Consider the following 18,200-nt stretch of genomic DNA (forward strand, 5'->3'; position numbering starts at 1 on the left):
TAGCAGAAACCTCCGCAGGACTGGTAGCGACATTCTGCAAAAATGTGTGCTTGATCGCATGTATCCCCCTTCACCAAAATCACAGTTATAGTGACTTTTCCCCCTACCTCTTCAGACCAGTTCCTCAGAGCTATGTGAGACTGTCTCCTGGAGTATAGTCCTCATTTTGCCCCAAATAAAACAATGCACACCTCTCGCGTTGTGCATTTTTTCCATTCGACATTCTCATAAAAAGAAAAATATTTTTTCCGTTTTTTTTTTTTTTTGCTTTCTCTTTTTATGGTACCTATATGGGATAATGGATGCTTACTAAACTTATTGATAACTATTTCAACATATGAAAGTCAGAACATTATGCTGTACACCTTAAATTCATACAGTGATGTATGTCAAGTACATCTCAATAAAACTGGGGGGGGAAAGTTTTAAGAGGCAAATAAAACACTTTGGGGAAAAAAATGAACAATGCAATTTACAACAAATTTTTACAGTGTATTGCTCCTTTTATTTATTTTTATTTTATTTTATTTTTTTGCGGTACGCGGACCTCTCACTGTTGTGTCCTCTCCCGTTGCGGAGCACAGGCTCACGGACGCGCAGGCTCAGCGGCCACGGCTCACGGGCCCAGCCACTTCGCGGCATGTGGGATCTCCCCAGACCGCGGCACGAACCTGTGTTCTCTACATCGGCAGGCGGACTCTCAACCACTGCGCCACCAGGGAAGCCCTATTGCGAATTGCTCTTTTTAAAGCAATGGTTAGTGACGGAAATTATCACACGGCTTAGTCCTCCAGTCTCAAGACTCCGGGATTTGTCCCTGAGCCTCTGGAACTGACACGTGTTGTCATTCAGCCTCATTCGGCCACCCGGCTGAATGAGAAACAAAAAGGAAAAACTGTTCGGTAAGGTGTCAGCATGAATGGGCTCATTCTACACAAGGAAAGTTTTGTATCTTTCATTCTAGTTTGTAATATAGAGCCACGTCCAGCTCTTTCCTTGAACTGCCTAAATTAATTCTAATTGCAGGAAACGTTCCGGGATGGAACTAGCGCCCCACAGCTACCACTTGGAGACCCACGTTCCCAACCACTGAATTGCTTATGCTGCAGGAGCGGGATGTGAGAGAAACCTGCTCTCACGCTTTTTATTGAAATCGTTTTCAACTTGTCAGGAGGAAACATCTTAGTTTCAGACACAACCGAAAGCTTTTATCTTAAACCTGTTCCAGATAAGAACTTAAGACGAGCGTTTTCATGGTACTTGAAAGTACCGTTACCAGCCCTGCCTCCAGACGCCGACTGAGTGCACTCGGTTAGGGCCCTCCTCTCGCAGCCTCTCACAGGTAGCGCTCCGCCCAGGCCGCGCTCCTGGAAGTTCCGCCTCTAAATCTGCGCGTGCGCAATTTCTTACGGAACCGGAAGTTTAGTTCGACGATCGCTTTGCGGAGCGTGAATTTCTCTTTTCTAGTGTAAATCTGTGCTCCGCGGTTCCCCCCTTATTCCATCCTCAGGGTCTCGGAGTCACTTCGGACCTAAAATCCCGTCACCCGACCCTCCGGCCGAAGTAAATCCAGACGTCGCCGATACAGGTCGGGTATGTTTTCCTTTGGGTTTGAATTCGTTCTGAGGCTTGTCGGTTCTCTTGGCTTTTCCGCCTTCGGTCCAGGTAGACACCTTCATTCGCAACATTTTCCTGTTTAAAACCCTTTAGTACCTCCGCCCTCCCCCTCGGCCCTCCATGTAACGTCCTCTTCCGTGAGGTGGATGCACGCCGCACCCCCCACACCCCCAGCCTCGCCCTCTCGGCCCCTGGAGGGCAGGCGGGTCGCCCCGCAGAGGTCTCTCCCCGGTCCTGGGTTTCTGCAGGGCCCGCCCCTCTCCGGAAACTCCTTCCCTCCCTCCCAGCCCCTCTGCCCTCGCGTCTCCTGGGGCCGGTCCTTCTGCTCCCCCGGCCTCCCGTTCGTAGTCAGCCCTTCCTCTCACCCTGCGTTGGGGGAGGTGACCTGGGCCAGATGTGTGACACCCATGGTTCTTCCATCCCAAATTCCACCCGATGGAAAATGGTCTCTTGCGGTTGGCGGGCATCTTATTCAGTCTCCATCCCTGTAAATATGTTGGCGAGGCGATCAGGAGAAGCAGAGACAGAGAGACTGAGAGAGAAGTAGAACACCTGAGGCAAAAGAATGAGAGAGCATCGATAGCAACATAGAGGATGGCTGAGCGACTTGTAAATAGACTGTACAATGAACGCGATTATGCCTTGAAAGGAGCAAGTGAACGAAATAGAGAAGTATATAAAAAGCTGGATGTCCAGACTTTGACATAGAGCAGCATAGAGAGAGAGGCTCTGGATGTTGCTCAACATAGAGAGAGGGGCTCTGGATCACCGGGAGCGGGCGGCTAACAGTGGTGAAGCGCTTCACACAGAGAGTCGGAGAGAGGATAAAAGGTGGAACCATGGCCTTCACAGCACTGTGGTGCGGGGAGAGTATGAGGACAAGGGATGATCAGAAGAGGAGAAGAAGAGGGAGAGCAGGAAGGAAGCACAGCCACTTGCCACGCCAGAGCGTGGGGCGGAAGGGAGAGTAACGGGTGGAAGGGGTGTCACCTGGAGGGCAGAGAGGGAGCACAGAAAAGGGAAGAAAGAGGCAGAAATGCATAGAGATTTAGGACAGTCAGGGAGGGTGGAGAGAGAGAACATCAGGAGGGGGAACAGGTTGCAGAGTGGGGCAGGACAGGTGTGAGAAAAGAAATAGAGAGGAGAGCAGACACAGCAGGAGAGCGGAGGGGAAGAGAAAGAGAAAGAAATAGGGAGACCCAAATAGAATGAAATGGAAGCACATAGTAGTGCAGATAGAAGGGGGGAAACTGGATGCAGTCACAGTGTATTCTTCATAGGTACAGAATTTTTATTCATCGGTTATATATCTATACATCTGGAAAAGAAAAAGAAAGTGGGAGGTGTGCTGGTCTTGCTTCCTGTGAGTGGTGCTCAATCCAGACTTCACATTGGATGGATGAGGCATTTTGCATATGTGTGTTTTCTACCCCCTGACTAGAGATTTCCCCTCATATCATCCGTGTGGTGTGCAGCCTCAGTAGTATTTAACGTGCCCGAAGTGATTGCAGTCTGGATCCGTCACTGAGCATCATGGCTCCAGGTCCCCCCATTCCCGAGGGCTGAGATCTGGGCTGAGGGTGAGGGCTCTGCTCTGCGAGGGGTTGGATCAGGGCTGGTCTGTGACCTGCAGGGGATCGTCGGGTCCAGCTGAGGTGCCCGCTGATGCTGGGTACGTGAGGGCCTCACCAGGAGGGGAGCGAGATCTGAAGGAAAGTGTGGAAAACTCACCTGTTGGTCTCTGTGTGGGAGTTACTGTCCTGAGCCCCTCCTGGGACAGGGGGCAGCAGAGGACTGTCTGTTCCACGTGCTGAGGGCTTCCCTGTGTGTGTGGTGGTGACTCAGGAAGGGGGTGTGTCGATTCTAAGCATTAAACAGCCTGTTTCCAACTTTGAAGATCGACCTCTAAAGACTCACGTTGTCTGAGGAAGAAACTCAGAAGAGGAGGGAGAGGAGAGAAAACGAGTCAGAAATGGCTCTTTCTCAGGTAATGTCATATTCTCAGTTGATTTTTCTGTCTGTTCTTCCTCAGATGCCCTTATTTGGACTCGCTAATCTCTGACTCTGAAGTGTCCCGCCTAACACCTGTACATTCACACTCACCCGGGTCCTTCCCTCAGGGCTTGTCATCTCCACTTAGATCCCGTCTCCCCATGACCCAGTGGCCTGGAACTTGTGAGGAGGCTCCACTGGGCCCAGTCCTGGGCAGGGCTTCACCCCCATGGATTAGAGACGTGCTGTCAGTGCTACTGGGCAGCAGGGATTGTTGAGAGGCCCCATCAGGATGCACTGTCTGCTCTCTGTAAACCAGGATAAAGAAGCTGCATATGGAAGTCAGGTATTAATATGCACAAGAGTGGGGTAAAATCTGGAAAATAGACCAGTAAGTGGAAATTCTTTCTGACATTTTTTTTTTTTTTTTTTTTCCTTTTTGCGTTATGTGGGCCTCTCACTGTTGTGGCCTCTCCCGTTGCGGAGCACAGGCTCCGGATGCGCAGGCCCAGCGGCCATGGCTCACGGGCCCAGCCGCTCCGCGGCATATGGGATCCTCCCAGACCGGGGCACGAACCCGTATCCCCTGCATCGGCAGGCGGACTCTCAACCACTGCGCCACCAGGGAGGCCCCTTTCTGACATTTTCCAAGGCAATTGAAGCTAAATGACTGAGTCACTTTGTTCTAATCCTAATGATTGAGAATGAAATGGAATGGAAATTCAGAAGCAAACTTCAGGGATAATGGGTGTTTTATTGCTTCATTGAATTTAAACTGTGAAATCAACCTAAATTTCTGACAGTTGGAAATTTTTTAAGTCACTTTTCATCACTTCCATTCCTCAGAAGTTGTCTTTTTTTTTTTTTAAAGAAGATGTTGGGGTTAGGAGTTTATTAATTAATTAATTTATTTTTGCTGTGTTGGGTCTTCATTTCTGTGTGAGGGATTTCTCTAGTTGTGGCAAGCGGGGGCCACTCTTCATCGCGGTGCTCGTGCCTCTCACTATCGTGGCCTCTCTTGTTGCGGAGCACAGGCTCCATACGTGCAGGCTCAGTAGTTGTGGCTCACGGGCCTAGTTGCTCCATGGCATGTGGGATCTTCCCGGACTGGGGCACGAACACGCGTCCCCTGCATTGGCAGGCGGACTCTCATCCACTGCGCCACCAGGGAAGCCCCACACAGAAGTTTTTATCTTTGATGTAGGTATGGTTCCAGTTCACTCTTTTTTAATTAATTTATTTTTAAAAATATTTTAAAAAATATTTATTTGTTTATTCATTTATTTGGTAGTGCTGGGTCTTAGTTGTGGCATGTGGTATCTTTATTGCAGCATACAGGATCTTCGTTGCTGCGTGTGGGATCTTTTAGTTGCGGCATGCAGACTCTTAGTTGTGGCATACATGTGGGATCTAGTTCCCTGCCCAGGGATCAAACCTGGCCCCCTGCATTGGGAGCACAGGGTCTTAACCATTGGACCACCAGGGAAGTCCCCAACTTCATTATTTGTTTTTTAATATAAATTTATTTATTTATTTTTGGCTGCATTGGGTCTTTGTTGCTGTGTGCAGGCTTTCTCTAGTTTTGGCAAGTGGGGGCTACTCTTCATTGCGGTGCGTGGGTGTCTCATTGTGGTGGCTTCTCTTGTTGCGGAGCATGGCTGTAGGCACACCAGCTTCAGTAGTTGTGGCACCCAGGCTCAGTAGTTGTGGCTCGTGGGCTCTAGAGCGCAGGCTCAGTAGTTGTGGCACACGGGCTTAGTTGCTCCGCAGCATGTAGGATCTTCCTGGACCAGGGCTCGAACCCATGTCCCGTGCATTGGCAGGCGGGTTTTTAACCACTGCGCCACTGTGGAAGTCCCTTTTTTTTTTTTTTTGCGGTACGCAGGCCTCTCACTGTTGCGGCCTGTCCCGTTGCGGAGCACAGGCTCCGGACGCGCAGGCCCAGCGGCCATGGCCCATGGGCCCAGCCGCTCCGCGGCATGCAGGATCCTCCCAGACCGGGGCCGTGTCCCCTGCATCGGCAGGCGGACTCTCAACCACTGCGCCACCAGGGAAGGCCCTTGTCCCTTTTTTTTAGTTATTTTAAAAAATGTTTGTTTATTTATTTATTTATATTTTTGGCTATGTCAGGTCTTAGTTGCGCCAAACAGCCTCTTCGTTGCGGTGCACATGGTTCTCTCTAATTGTAGCACTGGCTTCTCTCTAGTTGTGGAGTGTGGGCTCTGTAGTTGTGGCACTCGGGCTTAGTTGCCCTGAGGCATGTGGGATCTTCGTTCTCCGATCGGGATCGAACTGGCGTCCCCTGTATTGCAAGACCGATTCTTAACCACTGGACCACGAGGGAAGTCCAGCCCCACCAGGTTCATTCTTTTGCTAGTAGATATCTGTTTTCTCAGCACCATTTCTTACTGAGACTGTCCTTTCCCCTTTGTGTAGTCTTGGCATCCTTGCCAACACATTTTTGTATTTACCAAGGATTATTTCTTAGTTTTCTAATCTGCTCCACTGGTTTATGTATCTGTATCTGTGTTTATGCCAGTACCACATCATCTTGATTACTTTGTAATATGTTTCGAAATCTAAAAGTAATGGCCTCTATCTTCTTTTTCAAGAGTATTTTGGCTATTTGGGGTCCCTGTGACTGCCTATGAATTTTAGCATTATTTTTTCTATTACTCCAAAAATTGCCATTGAAATTTTGATTCGGATTCCATTGAATCTATAGAACTCTCTTGGTAATATAGTGATTTTTAGACTTATTAACTTTTCCAATCCGTGAGTGCAAAGTGTCTTTTTATTTATTTGTATCTCCATGGATTTCTCTTAGAACTCTTGGTGGTTTTCAGTGAACACGTCTTTCACTTACTTGGCTCATTTTTTCCCTCTGTATTGGATCCCATTGATGCTTTAGAAAATAGGATCGTTCTCTAAGTTTCTGTTGACATTGTTCATTGTGTATAGAAATGCAACTGGGGACTTCCCTAGTGGTCCAGTGGTTAAGTGCTCCCATTGCAGGGGCCCCGGGTTTGATCCCTGGTCAGGGAATAGATCCCACATGCGTGCCGCAACTAAGAGTTTGCGTGCTGCAACTAAGAGCTTGCATTCTTTAAGACCCAGAGCAGCCAAATAAAGAAATCAACAAATATTAAACAAACAAACAAACAAACAAAAAACCCCAGAACTACTGTTTAAAAAAAATAATAAAAGAAATGCAACTGATTTTTGCGTGCTCATTTTTTACGCTGCAACTTCTCTAACGCCGCTCTTTGGAGTAGTAGCTTTCTGTTGGAATCTTTTTGATTTCTACATATGAAACTTGTCACCTAAAAATAAGATAATTTTACTTCTTTTTCAGTTTGGATAACTTTGAATTTTTTCTTGGTGTCCAATGGCTCTGTCTGGGACATTCAGTAGTTTCTTGAACAGTAGGGTGGAGTGTGCATCTTTCTCCTTTTTGTTGTAAGCATTTAGCAGTGTGGACTTCCCCTTTAGTACCGCTTTCACTGTCTGTTAGAAATTTTCGTATGTAGTCTTTTTGTTTTCATTCAAGTATTCTTACATTTTCCTTGTGATTTCTTCTTTGGTGATTGCTTCTTTAAGAATGAGCTGTGTAATTTCCACATTTGGCAGATTTTCCTGTTTTGCTTCCGCTTTCTATTTGCAGTTTTATTTCCTTGTGCTTAGGGAAGATACTCTTTATGATCTCCGTCTTCTCTAATTTGTTCAGATTTGTTTTGTGGGAGATGTGGTCTGTCCTGGAGAGTGTTTTACGCATGTTGGAGAAGGCTGTGTTTTCTGCTGCTGTTGTTGGTTGGGGTGTTCTGTACCTGTCTGTTAGGTACAGTTGTACTGTAGTGCTTTTCAAGTCTTCTGTTTATTTCCTTATTGATCTTTTTGTTTCCATGTGTAGGTAAACCCAGGATATTGAAATCTGATACTAATATTGTGCTACCTATTTCTCTCTTTATTTCTGTTAAGATTTGCTTCATCTTAGGGCGAGCAATGATGTTAGATGTATACATATTTATAATTGTTCTAGCTTTTGGTAATTTTACCCTTTTACTGTTATATAATGTATTTTGTCTCGTGTTTGTGTACTTATTTTATTTCGTCTGATATAATGTAGTCACCCCTGCTGTCATTAGGATGGAATTTTTTTTTCCTTTCACTTTTCGCCTTTCCACGTCCTTATATTTGTGAATGTTAACCGTTCCAACTCTGACACACTCTCTCTGAGTTTCTTGTTCTTGTTCTCTGTTTTCCTCCTGTTACTTCCTCTAGTGGTCCCTGCTCAGGCACACTGTACAGTGGTGAAAGGCAGGAGCCCTGGCCAGCTCCCTTCACTCCACTGTAACTTCAGAGAGAATGCACTGTTTCCTTCTTCTTCTTTTGTTTTTTAATTAAAAAAAAGTTTTTTTGGCCGCACCTCATGGCATGTGGGATCTTAGTTCCCCGACCACGGATCCAACCCATGCCCCGTGCAGTGGAAGCATGGAGTCTTAACCACTGGACCACCAGGGAAGTCCTGAGTGTTTCCTTCTTATTTCCTTCTTATCGTATCATTTGGTGAAGTGTTCTTGCTTAATTACAATATATTTTTTCCATATTCTTATTTGTCATGACTTTTAATTCTCCAGGAATTGTTAACTTTGTTTTTGTGATAATTTGTTTCTTAATCTGTGGAAATTATGCATAATACTAATAAAATTTATAATGTTGCATCAATGTTTTATTAGTAGGAAAAACAAACTTTTTATGGCTTTTGTTAATGCCTGCTTATGTATGTTTAAATGGAGAAAAATGGTATGTATATTTTTGAATATAATTATTTTATTGAGATTTCCCTTAAAATATTCTGTTATTTTCATGTTAATACCACTTAGTAGAGTTGATACTTTCTCATCTCGCCAAAAATTCTGATATTCAAATGAATAAAAAAAAAAGCAAAAATATGTCCTGAGACAACACCCCTCATTGTGACTTTTGTTTAAAGCCACTGTGGCCTTTGTCATTTCTGAACTCACAGTTCATACCCGTAACTCATCTAGATATTGAATATCACTCAGTTTTTAAAACATAATGTGTAATGCTTCTGCATAGACAACGAATTATTGAATTTTATTTGTATGTATTATATTTCATGTATTGTCCACAAATATGAAAAATCCACATTAATTGTAAGATATCATAATTTTATGAAAAAGCATAAGAAATAAAACTTAGAGACGTACAATTTGCTCTGAATCCCTTTACATAGATCTGTCAGAATACATACTTCAACTGAATTGATCCTTACCCTTCTCTTGTCATTTGGTGTGAAAATGAGGACTCTCCTCAGGGCCCCTTGGTGAAATGTGTTTTCATTTCAGGGACCGTTAACATTCAAGGATGTGGCCATAGAATTCACTGAGGAGGAGTGGGAATGCCTGGACCCTGCCCAGAGGGCCTTATACAGGGACGTGATGTTGGAGACCTACAGGAACCTGATCTCCGTGGGTGAGGATAACTTCCCTCTAGATGTTGCTATCTGCCCTTGGGTATCTTTGCATTTTCCCTTCTGTGCCTCTTGGGAGCACCTGTTTTTCTTGACTGATCTAAAATGCCTGCTGACCGAGATATGAAAAGCTTCAGGATGCAACATCAGGAGTTTTAGTTATCTACTTTATGGCCTCACTGAACAGCACGGCATGTGCGATCTTAGTTCCCCGACCAGGCCTCAAACCCGCGTCCCCTGCAACCCTGCATTGGAAGCACGATGTGTTAACCACTAGACCGCCAGGGAAGTCCCAGCATCAGTTTAAACCTAACTTTCCTCAGATGATCTGTCCACTTCATGCTACATCAGGAGATGTTTTAGAGCTTACATATTTATAAAGTTCATTGGAAATTTTGGACATACCCACTTTCCTGTTTTCTACCCATGTACTTTTGAGTTAGGAGTTGTAGGAAGTGAGCTGCATTTCTGCGTTTTCTTTTTTTTGAATTTAATTTTATTTATTTTTTTATACAGCAGGTTCTTACTAGTCATCCATTTTATACATATCAGTGTATACATGTCAATCCCAATCTCCCAATTCATCACATCACCACCCCCACCCCCTGCTGCTTTCGCCCCTTGGTGTCCATACGTTTGTTCTCTACATCTGTGTCTCAATTTCTGTCCTGCAAACCAGTTCATCTATACCATTTTTCTAGGTTCCACATATATGTGTTAATATACGATATTTGTTTTTCTCTTTCTGACTTACTTCACTCTGTATGACAGTCTCTAGATCCATCCACGACTATTTCGTTCCTTTTCATGGCTGAGTAATATTCCATTGTATATATGTACTGCATCTTCTTTATCCATTCGTCTATCAGTGGGCATTTAGGTTGCTTCCATGACCTGGCTATTGTAAATAGTGCTGCAATGAACATTGGGGTGCATGTGTCTTTTTGAATTACGGTTTTCTCTGGGTATATGCCCAGTAGTGGGATTGCTGAGTCATATGGTAATTCTACTTTTAGTTTTATAAGGAACCTCCATACTGTTCTTCACAGTGGTTGTATCAATTGACATTCCCACCAACAGTGCAAGAGGGTTGCCTTTTCTCCACACCCTCTCCAGCATTTGTTGCTTGTAGATTTTCTGATGATGCCCATTCTAACTGGTGTGAGGTGATACCTCATTGTAGTTTTGATTTGCATTTCTCTAATAATTAGTGATGTTGAACAGCTTTTCATGTGCTTCTTGGCCATCTGTAAGTCTTCTTTGGAGAAATGTCTTATTTAGGTCTTCTGCCCGTTTTTGGATTGGGTTGTTTGTTTCTTTAATATTGAGCTGCATGAGCTGTTTATATATTTTGGAGATTAATCCTTTGTCCATTGATTTGTTTGCAAATATTTTCTCCCATTTTGAGGGTTGTCTTTTCATCTTGTTTATGGTTCCCTTTGCTGTGCAAAAGCTTGTTTCATTAGGTCCCATTTGTTTATTTTTATTTATTTATTTATTTATTTATTATTATTTTTGCGGTACACGGGCCTCCCACCGTTGTGGCCTCTGCCGTTGCAGACCACAGGCTCTGCGGCCATGGTTCACTGGCCCAGCCGCTCCGCGGCATGTGGGATCTTCCCGGACTGGGGCACGAACCCGTGTCCCCTGCATCGGCAGGCAGACTCTGAACCACTGCACCACCAGGGAAGCCCTATTTTTGTTTTTATTTCCATTACTGTAGGAGGTGGATCAAAAAAGACCTTGCTGGGATTTATGTCAAAGAGTGTTCTTCCTATGTTTTCCTCTAAGAGTTTTATAGTGTCTGGTCTTACATTTAGGTCTCAAATCCATTTTGAGTTTATTTTTTGTGTATGGTGTTAGGGAGTGTTCTAATTTCATTCTTTTACATGTAGCTGTCCAGTTTTCCCAGCACCAGTTATTGAAGAGACTGTCTTTTCTCCATTGTATATCCTTGCCTCCTTTGTCATAGATTAGTTGACCGTAGGTGCATGGGTTTAATTCTGGGCTTTCTATATTGTTCCATTGATCTGTGTTTCTGTTTTTGTGCCAGTACCATATTGTCTTGATTACTGTAGCTTTGTAGTACAGTCTGAAGTCAGGGAGTCTGATTCCTCCAGCTCCAATTTTTTCCCAAAGGACAGCTTTGGCTATTCGGGGTCTTTTGTGTCTTCATACAAATTTTAAGACGATTTGTTCTAGTTCTGTAAAAAATGCCATTGGTAATTTGATAGGGATTGCATTCAATCTGTAGATTGCTTTGGGTAGTATAGTCATTTTCACAGTATTGAGTATTCCAATCCAAGAACATGGTATATCTCTTCATCTGTTGGTATCATCTTTAATTTCTTTCATCAGTGTCTTATACTTTTCTGCATACAGGTCTTTAGTCTCCCTAGGTAGGTTTATTCCTAGGTACTTTATTCTTTTTGTTGCAATGGTAAATGGGAGTGTTTCCTTAATTTCTCTTTCAGATTTTTCATCATTAGTATATAGGAATGCAAGAGATTTCTGTGCATTAGTATTGTATCATGCAACTTTACCAAATTCATTGATTAGCCCTAGTAGTTTTCTGGTGGCATCTTTAGGATTCTCTTTGTATGGTATCATGTCATCTGCAAACAATGACAGTTTTACTTCTTCTTTTCCAATTTGTATTCCTTTTATTTCTTTTTCTTCTCTGATTGCCATGGCGAAGACTTCCAAAACTGTGTTGAATAATAGTGGTGAGAGTGGACATCCTTGTCTTGTTCCTGATCTTAGAGGAAATGCTTTCAGTTTTTTACCATTGAGAATGATGTTTGCTGTGGGTTTGTCATATATGGCCTTTATTATGTTGAGGTAGGTTCCTTCTATGCCCACTTTCTGGAGAGTTTTTATTATAAATGGGTGTTGAATTTTGTCAAAAGCTTTTTCTGCATCTATTGAGATGATCATGTGGGTTTTTAAAAAAAATTATTTTATTTGTATTTATTATTGGCTGTGTTGGGTCTTCATTGCTGTGCGTGGGCTTTCTCTAGTTGCAAGGAGCAGGGGCTACTCTTGCTTGTGGTGCACAGGCTTCATTGTGGTGGCTTCTTTTGTTGTGGAGGATGGGCTCTAGGCATGTGGGCTTCAGTAGTTGTGACACATGGGCTCAGTAGTTGTGGCTCACAGGCTCTAGAGCGCAGGCTCAGTAGTTGTGGCACATGGCCTTAGTTGCTCCACGGCATGTGGGATCTTCCCAGACCAGGGCTCGAACCCGTGTCCCCTGCATTGGCAGGCAGATTCTTAACCACTGCACCACCAGGGAAGCCCGATCATATGGTTTTTATTCTTCAATTTGTTAATATTGTGTATCACATTGATTGATTTGCGTGTATTGAAGAATCCTTGCATCCCTGGGATAAATCCCACTTGATCATGGTGTATGATCCTTTTAATACGTTGCTGGATTCTGTTTGCTAGTATTTTGTTGAGGATTTTTGCATCTATGTTCATCAGTGATATTGGTCTGTAATTTTCTTTTTTTGTAGTTTCTTTGTCTGGTTTGGGTATCAGGGTGATGGTGGCCTCATAGAATGAGTTTGGGAGTGTTCCTTCCTCTGCAATTTTTGGAAGAGTTTGAGAAGGATGGGTGTTAGCTCTTCTCTAAATATTTGTTAGAATTCACCTGTGAAGCCATCTGGTCCTGGACTTTCATTTTTTGGAAGATTTTTAATCACAGTTTCAATTCCATTACTTGTGATTGGTCTGTTCATATTGTCTATTTCTCCCTAGTTCAGTCTTGGGAGGCTACACCTTTCTAAAAATTTGTCCATTTCTTCCAGGTTGTCCATTTTATTGGCTTAGTGTTGCTTGTAGTAGTCTCTTAGGATGCTTTGTATTTCTGCGGTGTCTGTTGTAAGTTCTCCTTTTTCATTTCTAACTTTATTGATTTGAGTCCTCTCCCTCTTTTTCTTGATGAGATTGGCTAATGTTTTATCAATTTTGTTTATCTTCTCAAAGAACCAGCTTTTAGTTTTATTGATCTTTGCTATTTTCTTTGTTTGTATTTCATTTATTTCTGCTCTGATCTTTATGATTTCTTTCCTTCTGCTAACTTTCGCTTTTGTTTGTTCTTCTTTCTCTAGTTCCTTTAGGTGTAAGTTTAGATTGTTTATTTGAGATTTTTCTTGTTTGTTGAGGTAGGCTTGTATAGCTATAAACTTCCCTCTTGGAACTGCTTTTGCTGCATCCCATAGGTTTTGGATCATTGTGTTTTCATTGTCATTTATCTTTAGGTATTTTTTGATTTCCTCTTTGATTTCTTCAGTGATTACTTGGTTGTTTAGTAACGTATTGTTTAGCCTCCACGTGTTTTTGTTTTTTATGTTTTTTTCCCTGTAATTGATTTCTAATCTCATAGCGTTGTGGTCAGAAAAGATGCTTGATATGATTTTAATTTTCTTAAATTTACTGAGGCTTGATTTGTGACCCAAGATGTGATCTATCCTGGAGAATGTTCCATGCGCACTTGAGAAGAAAGTGTAATCTGCTGTTTTTGGATGGAATGTCCTATAAATATCAATTAAATCTCTCTGGTCTATTGTGTCATTTAAAGCTTGTGTTTCCTTCTTTTATTTTCTGTTTGGATGATCTGTCCCTTGGTGTAAGTGAGGTGTTAAAGTCCCCCACTATTATTGTGTCACTGTCGATTTCCTCTTTTATAGATGCTAGCAGTTGCCTTATGTATTGAGGTGCTCCTATGTTGGGTGCATATATATTTATAATTGTTATATCTTCTTCTTGGATTGATCCCTTCATCAGTATGTATTGTCCTTCCTTGTCTCTTGTAACATTCTTTATTTTAAAGTCTATTTTATCTGATATGAGTATTGCTACTCCAGCTTTCTTTTTTTTTTTTTTTTTTTTTTTTTGCGGTACGCAGGCCTCTCACTGTTGTGACCTCTCCCGTTGGGAGCACAGGCTCCGGATGCGCAGGCTCAGCGGCCATGGCTCACGGGCCCAGCCGCTCTGCGGCATGTGGGATCCTCCTGGACCAGGGCACAAACCCGTGTCCCCTGCATCGGCAGGCAGACTCTCAACCACTGTGCCACCAGGGAAGCCCCTCCAGCTTTCTTTTGATTGCCATTTGCATGGAATATCTTTTTCCATCCCCTCACTTTCAGTCTGTATGTGTCCCTAGGTCTGAAGTGGGTCTCTTGTAGACAGCATATATATATGTGTCTTGTTTTTGTATCCATTCAGCAAGCCTGTGTCTTTTGGTTGGAGCATTTAATCCATTCACGTTTAAGGTAATTATCGATATGTATGTTCCTGTGACCATTTTCTTAATCGTTTTGGGTTTATTTTTGTAGGTCCTTTTCTTCTCTTGTGTTTCCCACTTAGAGAAGTTCCTTTAGCGTTTGTTGTAGAGCTGGTTTGGTGGTGCTGAATTCTCTTAGCTTTTGCTTGTCTGTAAAGCTTTTGATTTCTCCATCAAATCTGAATGAGATCCTTGCTGGGTAGAGTAATCTTGGTTGTAGGTTTTTCCCTTTCATCACTTTAAGTATATCATGCCACTCCCTTCTGGCTTGTAGAATTTCTGCTGAGAAATCAGCTGTTAACCTATGGGAGTTCCCTTGTATGTTATTTGTCATTTTCCCTTGCTGCTTTCAATAATTTTTCTTTGTCTTTAATTTTTGCCAATTTGATTACTATATGTTTCGGCGTGTTTCTCCTTGGGTTTATCCTGTATGGACTCTCTGCGCTTCCTGGACTTGGGTGGCTATTTCCTTTCCCATGTTAGGGAAGTTTTCGATTATAATCTCTTCAAATATTTTCTCGGGTCCTTTCTCTGTCTCTTCTCCTTCTGGGACCCCTATAATGCGAATGTTGTTGCGTTTAATGCTGTCCCAGATGTCTCTTAGGCTGTCTTCATTTCTTTTCATTCTTTTTTCTTTATTCTGTTCCGCAGCAGTGTATTCCACCATTCTGTCTTCCAGGTCACTTATCGGTTCTTCTGCCTCAGTTATTCTGCTATTGATTCCTTCTAGTGTATTTTTTGTTTCAATCATTGTATTGTTCATCTGTTTGTTTGTTCTTTAATTCTTCTAGGTCTTTGTTAAACATTTCTTGAGTCTTCTCGATCTTTGCCTCCATTCTTTTTCCGAGGTCCTGGATCATCTTCACTATCATTATTCTGAATTCTTTTTCTGGCAGGTTGCCTATTTGCACTTCATTTAGTTGTTTTTCTGGGGTTTTATCTTGTTCCTTCATCTGGTTCATAGCCCTCTGCCTTTTCATCTTGTCTGTCTTTCTGTGAATGTGGTTTTTGTTCCACAGGCTACAGGATTGTAGTTCTTCTTGCTTCTGCTGGCTGCCCTCTGGTGGATGCACTATCTGAGAGGCTTGTGCACGTTTCCTGATGGGAGGGACTGGTGGTGGGTAGAGCTGGTTGTTGCTCTGGTGGGCAGAGCTCAGTAAAACTTTAATCCGCTTGTCTGTTGATGGGTGGGGCTGGGTCCCCTCCCTGTTGGTTGTTTGGCCTGAGGTGACCCAACGCTGGAGCCTACCCAGGCTCTTTGGTGGGGCTAATGGCGGACTCTGGGAGCGCTCACGCCAAGGAGTACTTCCCAGAACTTCTGCTGCCAGTGTCCTTGTCCTCACGGTGAGACAGAGCCACCCCCCTCCTCTGCAGGAGACCCTCCAACACTAGCAGGTAGGTCTCGTTCAATCTCTATGGGGTCACTGCTCCTTCCCCTGGGTCCCGATGCGCACACTACTTTGTGTGTGCCCTCCAAGAGTGGAGTCTCTGTTTCCCCCAGTCCTGTCAAAGTCCTGCAGTCAAATCCTGCTAGGCTTCAAAGTCTGATTCTCTGGGAACTCTTCCTCCCATTGCTGGACCCCCAGGTTCGGAAGCCTGACATGGGGCTCAGAACCTTCACTCCAGTGGGTGGACTTCTGTGGTATAAGTGTTCTCCAGTTTGTGGGTCACCCACCCAGCAGTTATGGGATTAGATTTTATTGTGATTGCGCCCCTCCTACCGTCTCATTGTGGCTTCTCCTTTGTCTTTGGATGTGGGTTATCTTTTCTGGTGAGTTCCAGTGTCTTCCTGTCGATGATTGTCCAGCAGTTAGTTGTGATTCCAGTGTTCTCGCAAGAGGGCGTGGATTTCTGCATTTTAACTGTTCCCTGTTCAGAAGGAGGCAAGCAGTGGGTAAGTTTCTGAAATATTTTTCTAGACCCCTCAGTAGTGTCCTCAATCCTTAGCTGAATAAAGAACCATATTTCTGGAAAAGCCACAGCAAACCATGTTTCTTTTTTCTCAGGTATAGGAATTTCTGTTTATCATCTGAATCTTTTACCCATATTGTAGCAAGAGGCAGAATGCTGGGCTGTGGAGACTGACATGAATGCAGCTTGGGGATTTATCAAAGTGTGAACACAGGTCAGATCTCAGAAAGGCAGAAGGGAAGCCGCATTATTAATAGTGTTTGGGAACTCTACCCTGGTCAGACAGTTATAGGGCTCTGTCCTTCAACATGTAAAATGTATTCTTTCACCCTCTAGTGGGTCTGCTGCTCAAACAGACACAAAAGCACAATTTTTATCATGATCTATGACACTCGCCATCTGGCTCCTGTGAACTTGCTGTTGCTTGTCATTGAGGAGCATGAGGCAGGCTGTTTTATGGAGGCCCCTTGCCCTTTCTTCTCTCCTTCAGGACATGATTCCACTGTATGCTCAGTTGTCAGTCCAGTCGCCAATGCCTGAACATTTCCTGTTTCCGTCCCCGTTTGATATTCTTAGGAAGCCTCATCAGAAGATGGGAAAACACTGGCTGCTCTTTGATTCCATGTGGCACCTCAGAACCTGCATTGATCTGTCTCAATCCCTGACTTCTTGTTTAGATCCCTGAGCCATTACTTTTTTAAAAAAAATTTTTAATTTGTTTTTGGCTGTGTTGGGTCTTCATTGCTACGCACGGGCTTTTCTCTAGTTGCGGCAAGCGGGGGCTACTCTTTGTTGTGGTGTGCAGGCTTCTCATTGTGGTGGCTTCTCTTGTTGTGGAGCACAGGCTGTAGGTGCACAGGCTTCAGTAGTTGTGGCGTGCAGGCTTCAGTAGTTGTGGCATGCGGGTTCGGTAGTTGTGGCTCACGGGCTCTAAAGTGCAGCCTCAGTAGTTGTGGCACACGGGCTTAGTTGCTCCGTGGCATGAAGAATCTTCCCAGGCTAGGGCTTGAACCTGTGTCCCCTGCATTGGCAGGTGGATTCTTAACCACTGCGCCACCAGGGGAGCCCTGTAATATTTTTCTGCTACGTACAAATCACTTCAAGCTATGTAGTGGAGTGATCATCATGGATGTGAGAAAGTATCAACAGAGCCTGACTGATAAGCCTTTCCAGGTTTTTTTTCTGATTTTTGAGGAGTGCCACAAACCCATGTCTCAAAGTACTAGAATTCCACTTTATCCCCATTCTCAATAACAATTGTCACCTCTGGTCTTTTTTTTTTTTTTTTTTTTTTTTTTTTGTGGTACGTGGGCCTCTCACTGTTGTGGCCTCTCCTGCTGCGGAGCACAGGCTCCGGACGTGCAGGCTCAGTGGCCATGGCTCACGGGCCCAGCCGCTCTGTGGCATGTGAGATCTTCCCGGACCGGGGCACGAACCCGTGTCCCCTGCATTGGCAGGCGGACTCTCAACCACTGCGCCACCAGGGAAGCCCTACCTCTGGTCTTTTTAATGAGAGCTATTCAAAGAGGCATGATGTAATTTCTCATTGTGGTTTTTATTATCATTCCTCCTGAAGGCACCTCTGAAAATTGGGAGGCTTCCTCCAGTTCAATCTCAATGCAATTTAAGAAAGAACTGGGGAGTCAAAGGCTAGCACATTGTCATGAACTTTCCTACACTTTTCGGTTTAGTGTTTTCGGGATAGGCAATTGCTTGGGTGGTATGGCTTATTAACTCGTTTTCAGAGTTTTCCCAAAGGCTTGTATGTTTATATATGGTTTTAAACTTGGGTTCCTCATGTGTTAATGAGTGCCTGTTGTTTACTTTTCTGCTATCCGGCTGATATCACTCCTCATTGGTTTCATTTTTCTCCTTGCAAAGCTAATGTTAAGAAATATA

The 18,200-nt window shown here is 43.7% G+C and overlaps 1 protein-coding gene across 9 annotated transcripts in view; it reads left to right on the top strand.

The window, feature by feature from the left end:
* Positions 1–1,453: 1,453 nt before the first annotated feature.
* Positions 1,454–18,200, top strand: part of LOC132480792 (zinc finger protein 160-like) — a 138,481-nt gene continuing 121,734 nt past the window's right edge. For 2 of the 9 annotated variants that reach the window (XM_060085237.1, XM_060085240.1), the window contains exons 1-2: positions 3,846–3,955; positions 8,979–9,105. In XM_060085237.1, the coding sequence (XP_059941220.1) occupies positions 3,902–3,955; positions 8,979–9,105 (181 nt within the window). In that variant the 5' untranslated portion in view covers positions 3,846–3,901. Of the gene's footprint in view, positions 1,594–3,514; positions 3,605–3,845; positions 3,956–8,978; positions 9,106–15,292; positions 15,786–16,172; positions 16,285–16,442; positions 16,516–18,200 lie in introns of those variants that run through there. The other 7 variants (XM_060085242.1, XM_060085243.1, XM_060085238.1 and 4 more) reach the window with 6 other exon arrangements.

Source organism: Mesoplodon densirostris, chromosome 19 (genome assembly GCF_025265405.1).
Source record: "Mesoplodon densirostris isolate mMesDen1 chromosome 19, mMesDen1 primary haplotype, whole genome shotgun sequence".
NCBI classification, from domain to species: Eukaryota; Metazoa; Chordata; class Mammalia; order Artiodactyla; family Ziphiidae; genus Mesoplodon; species Mesoplodon densirostris.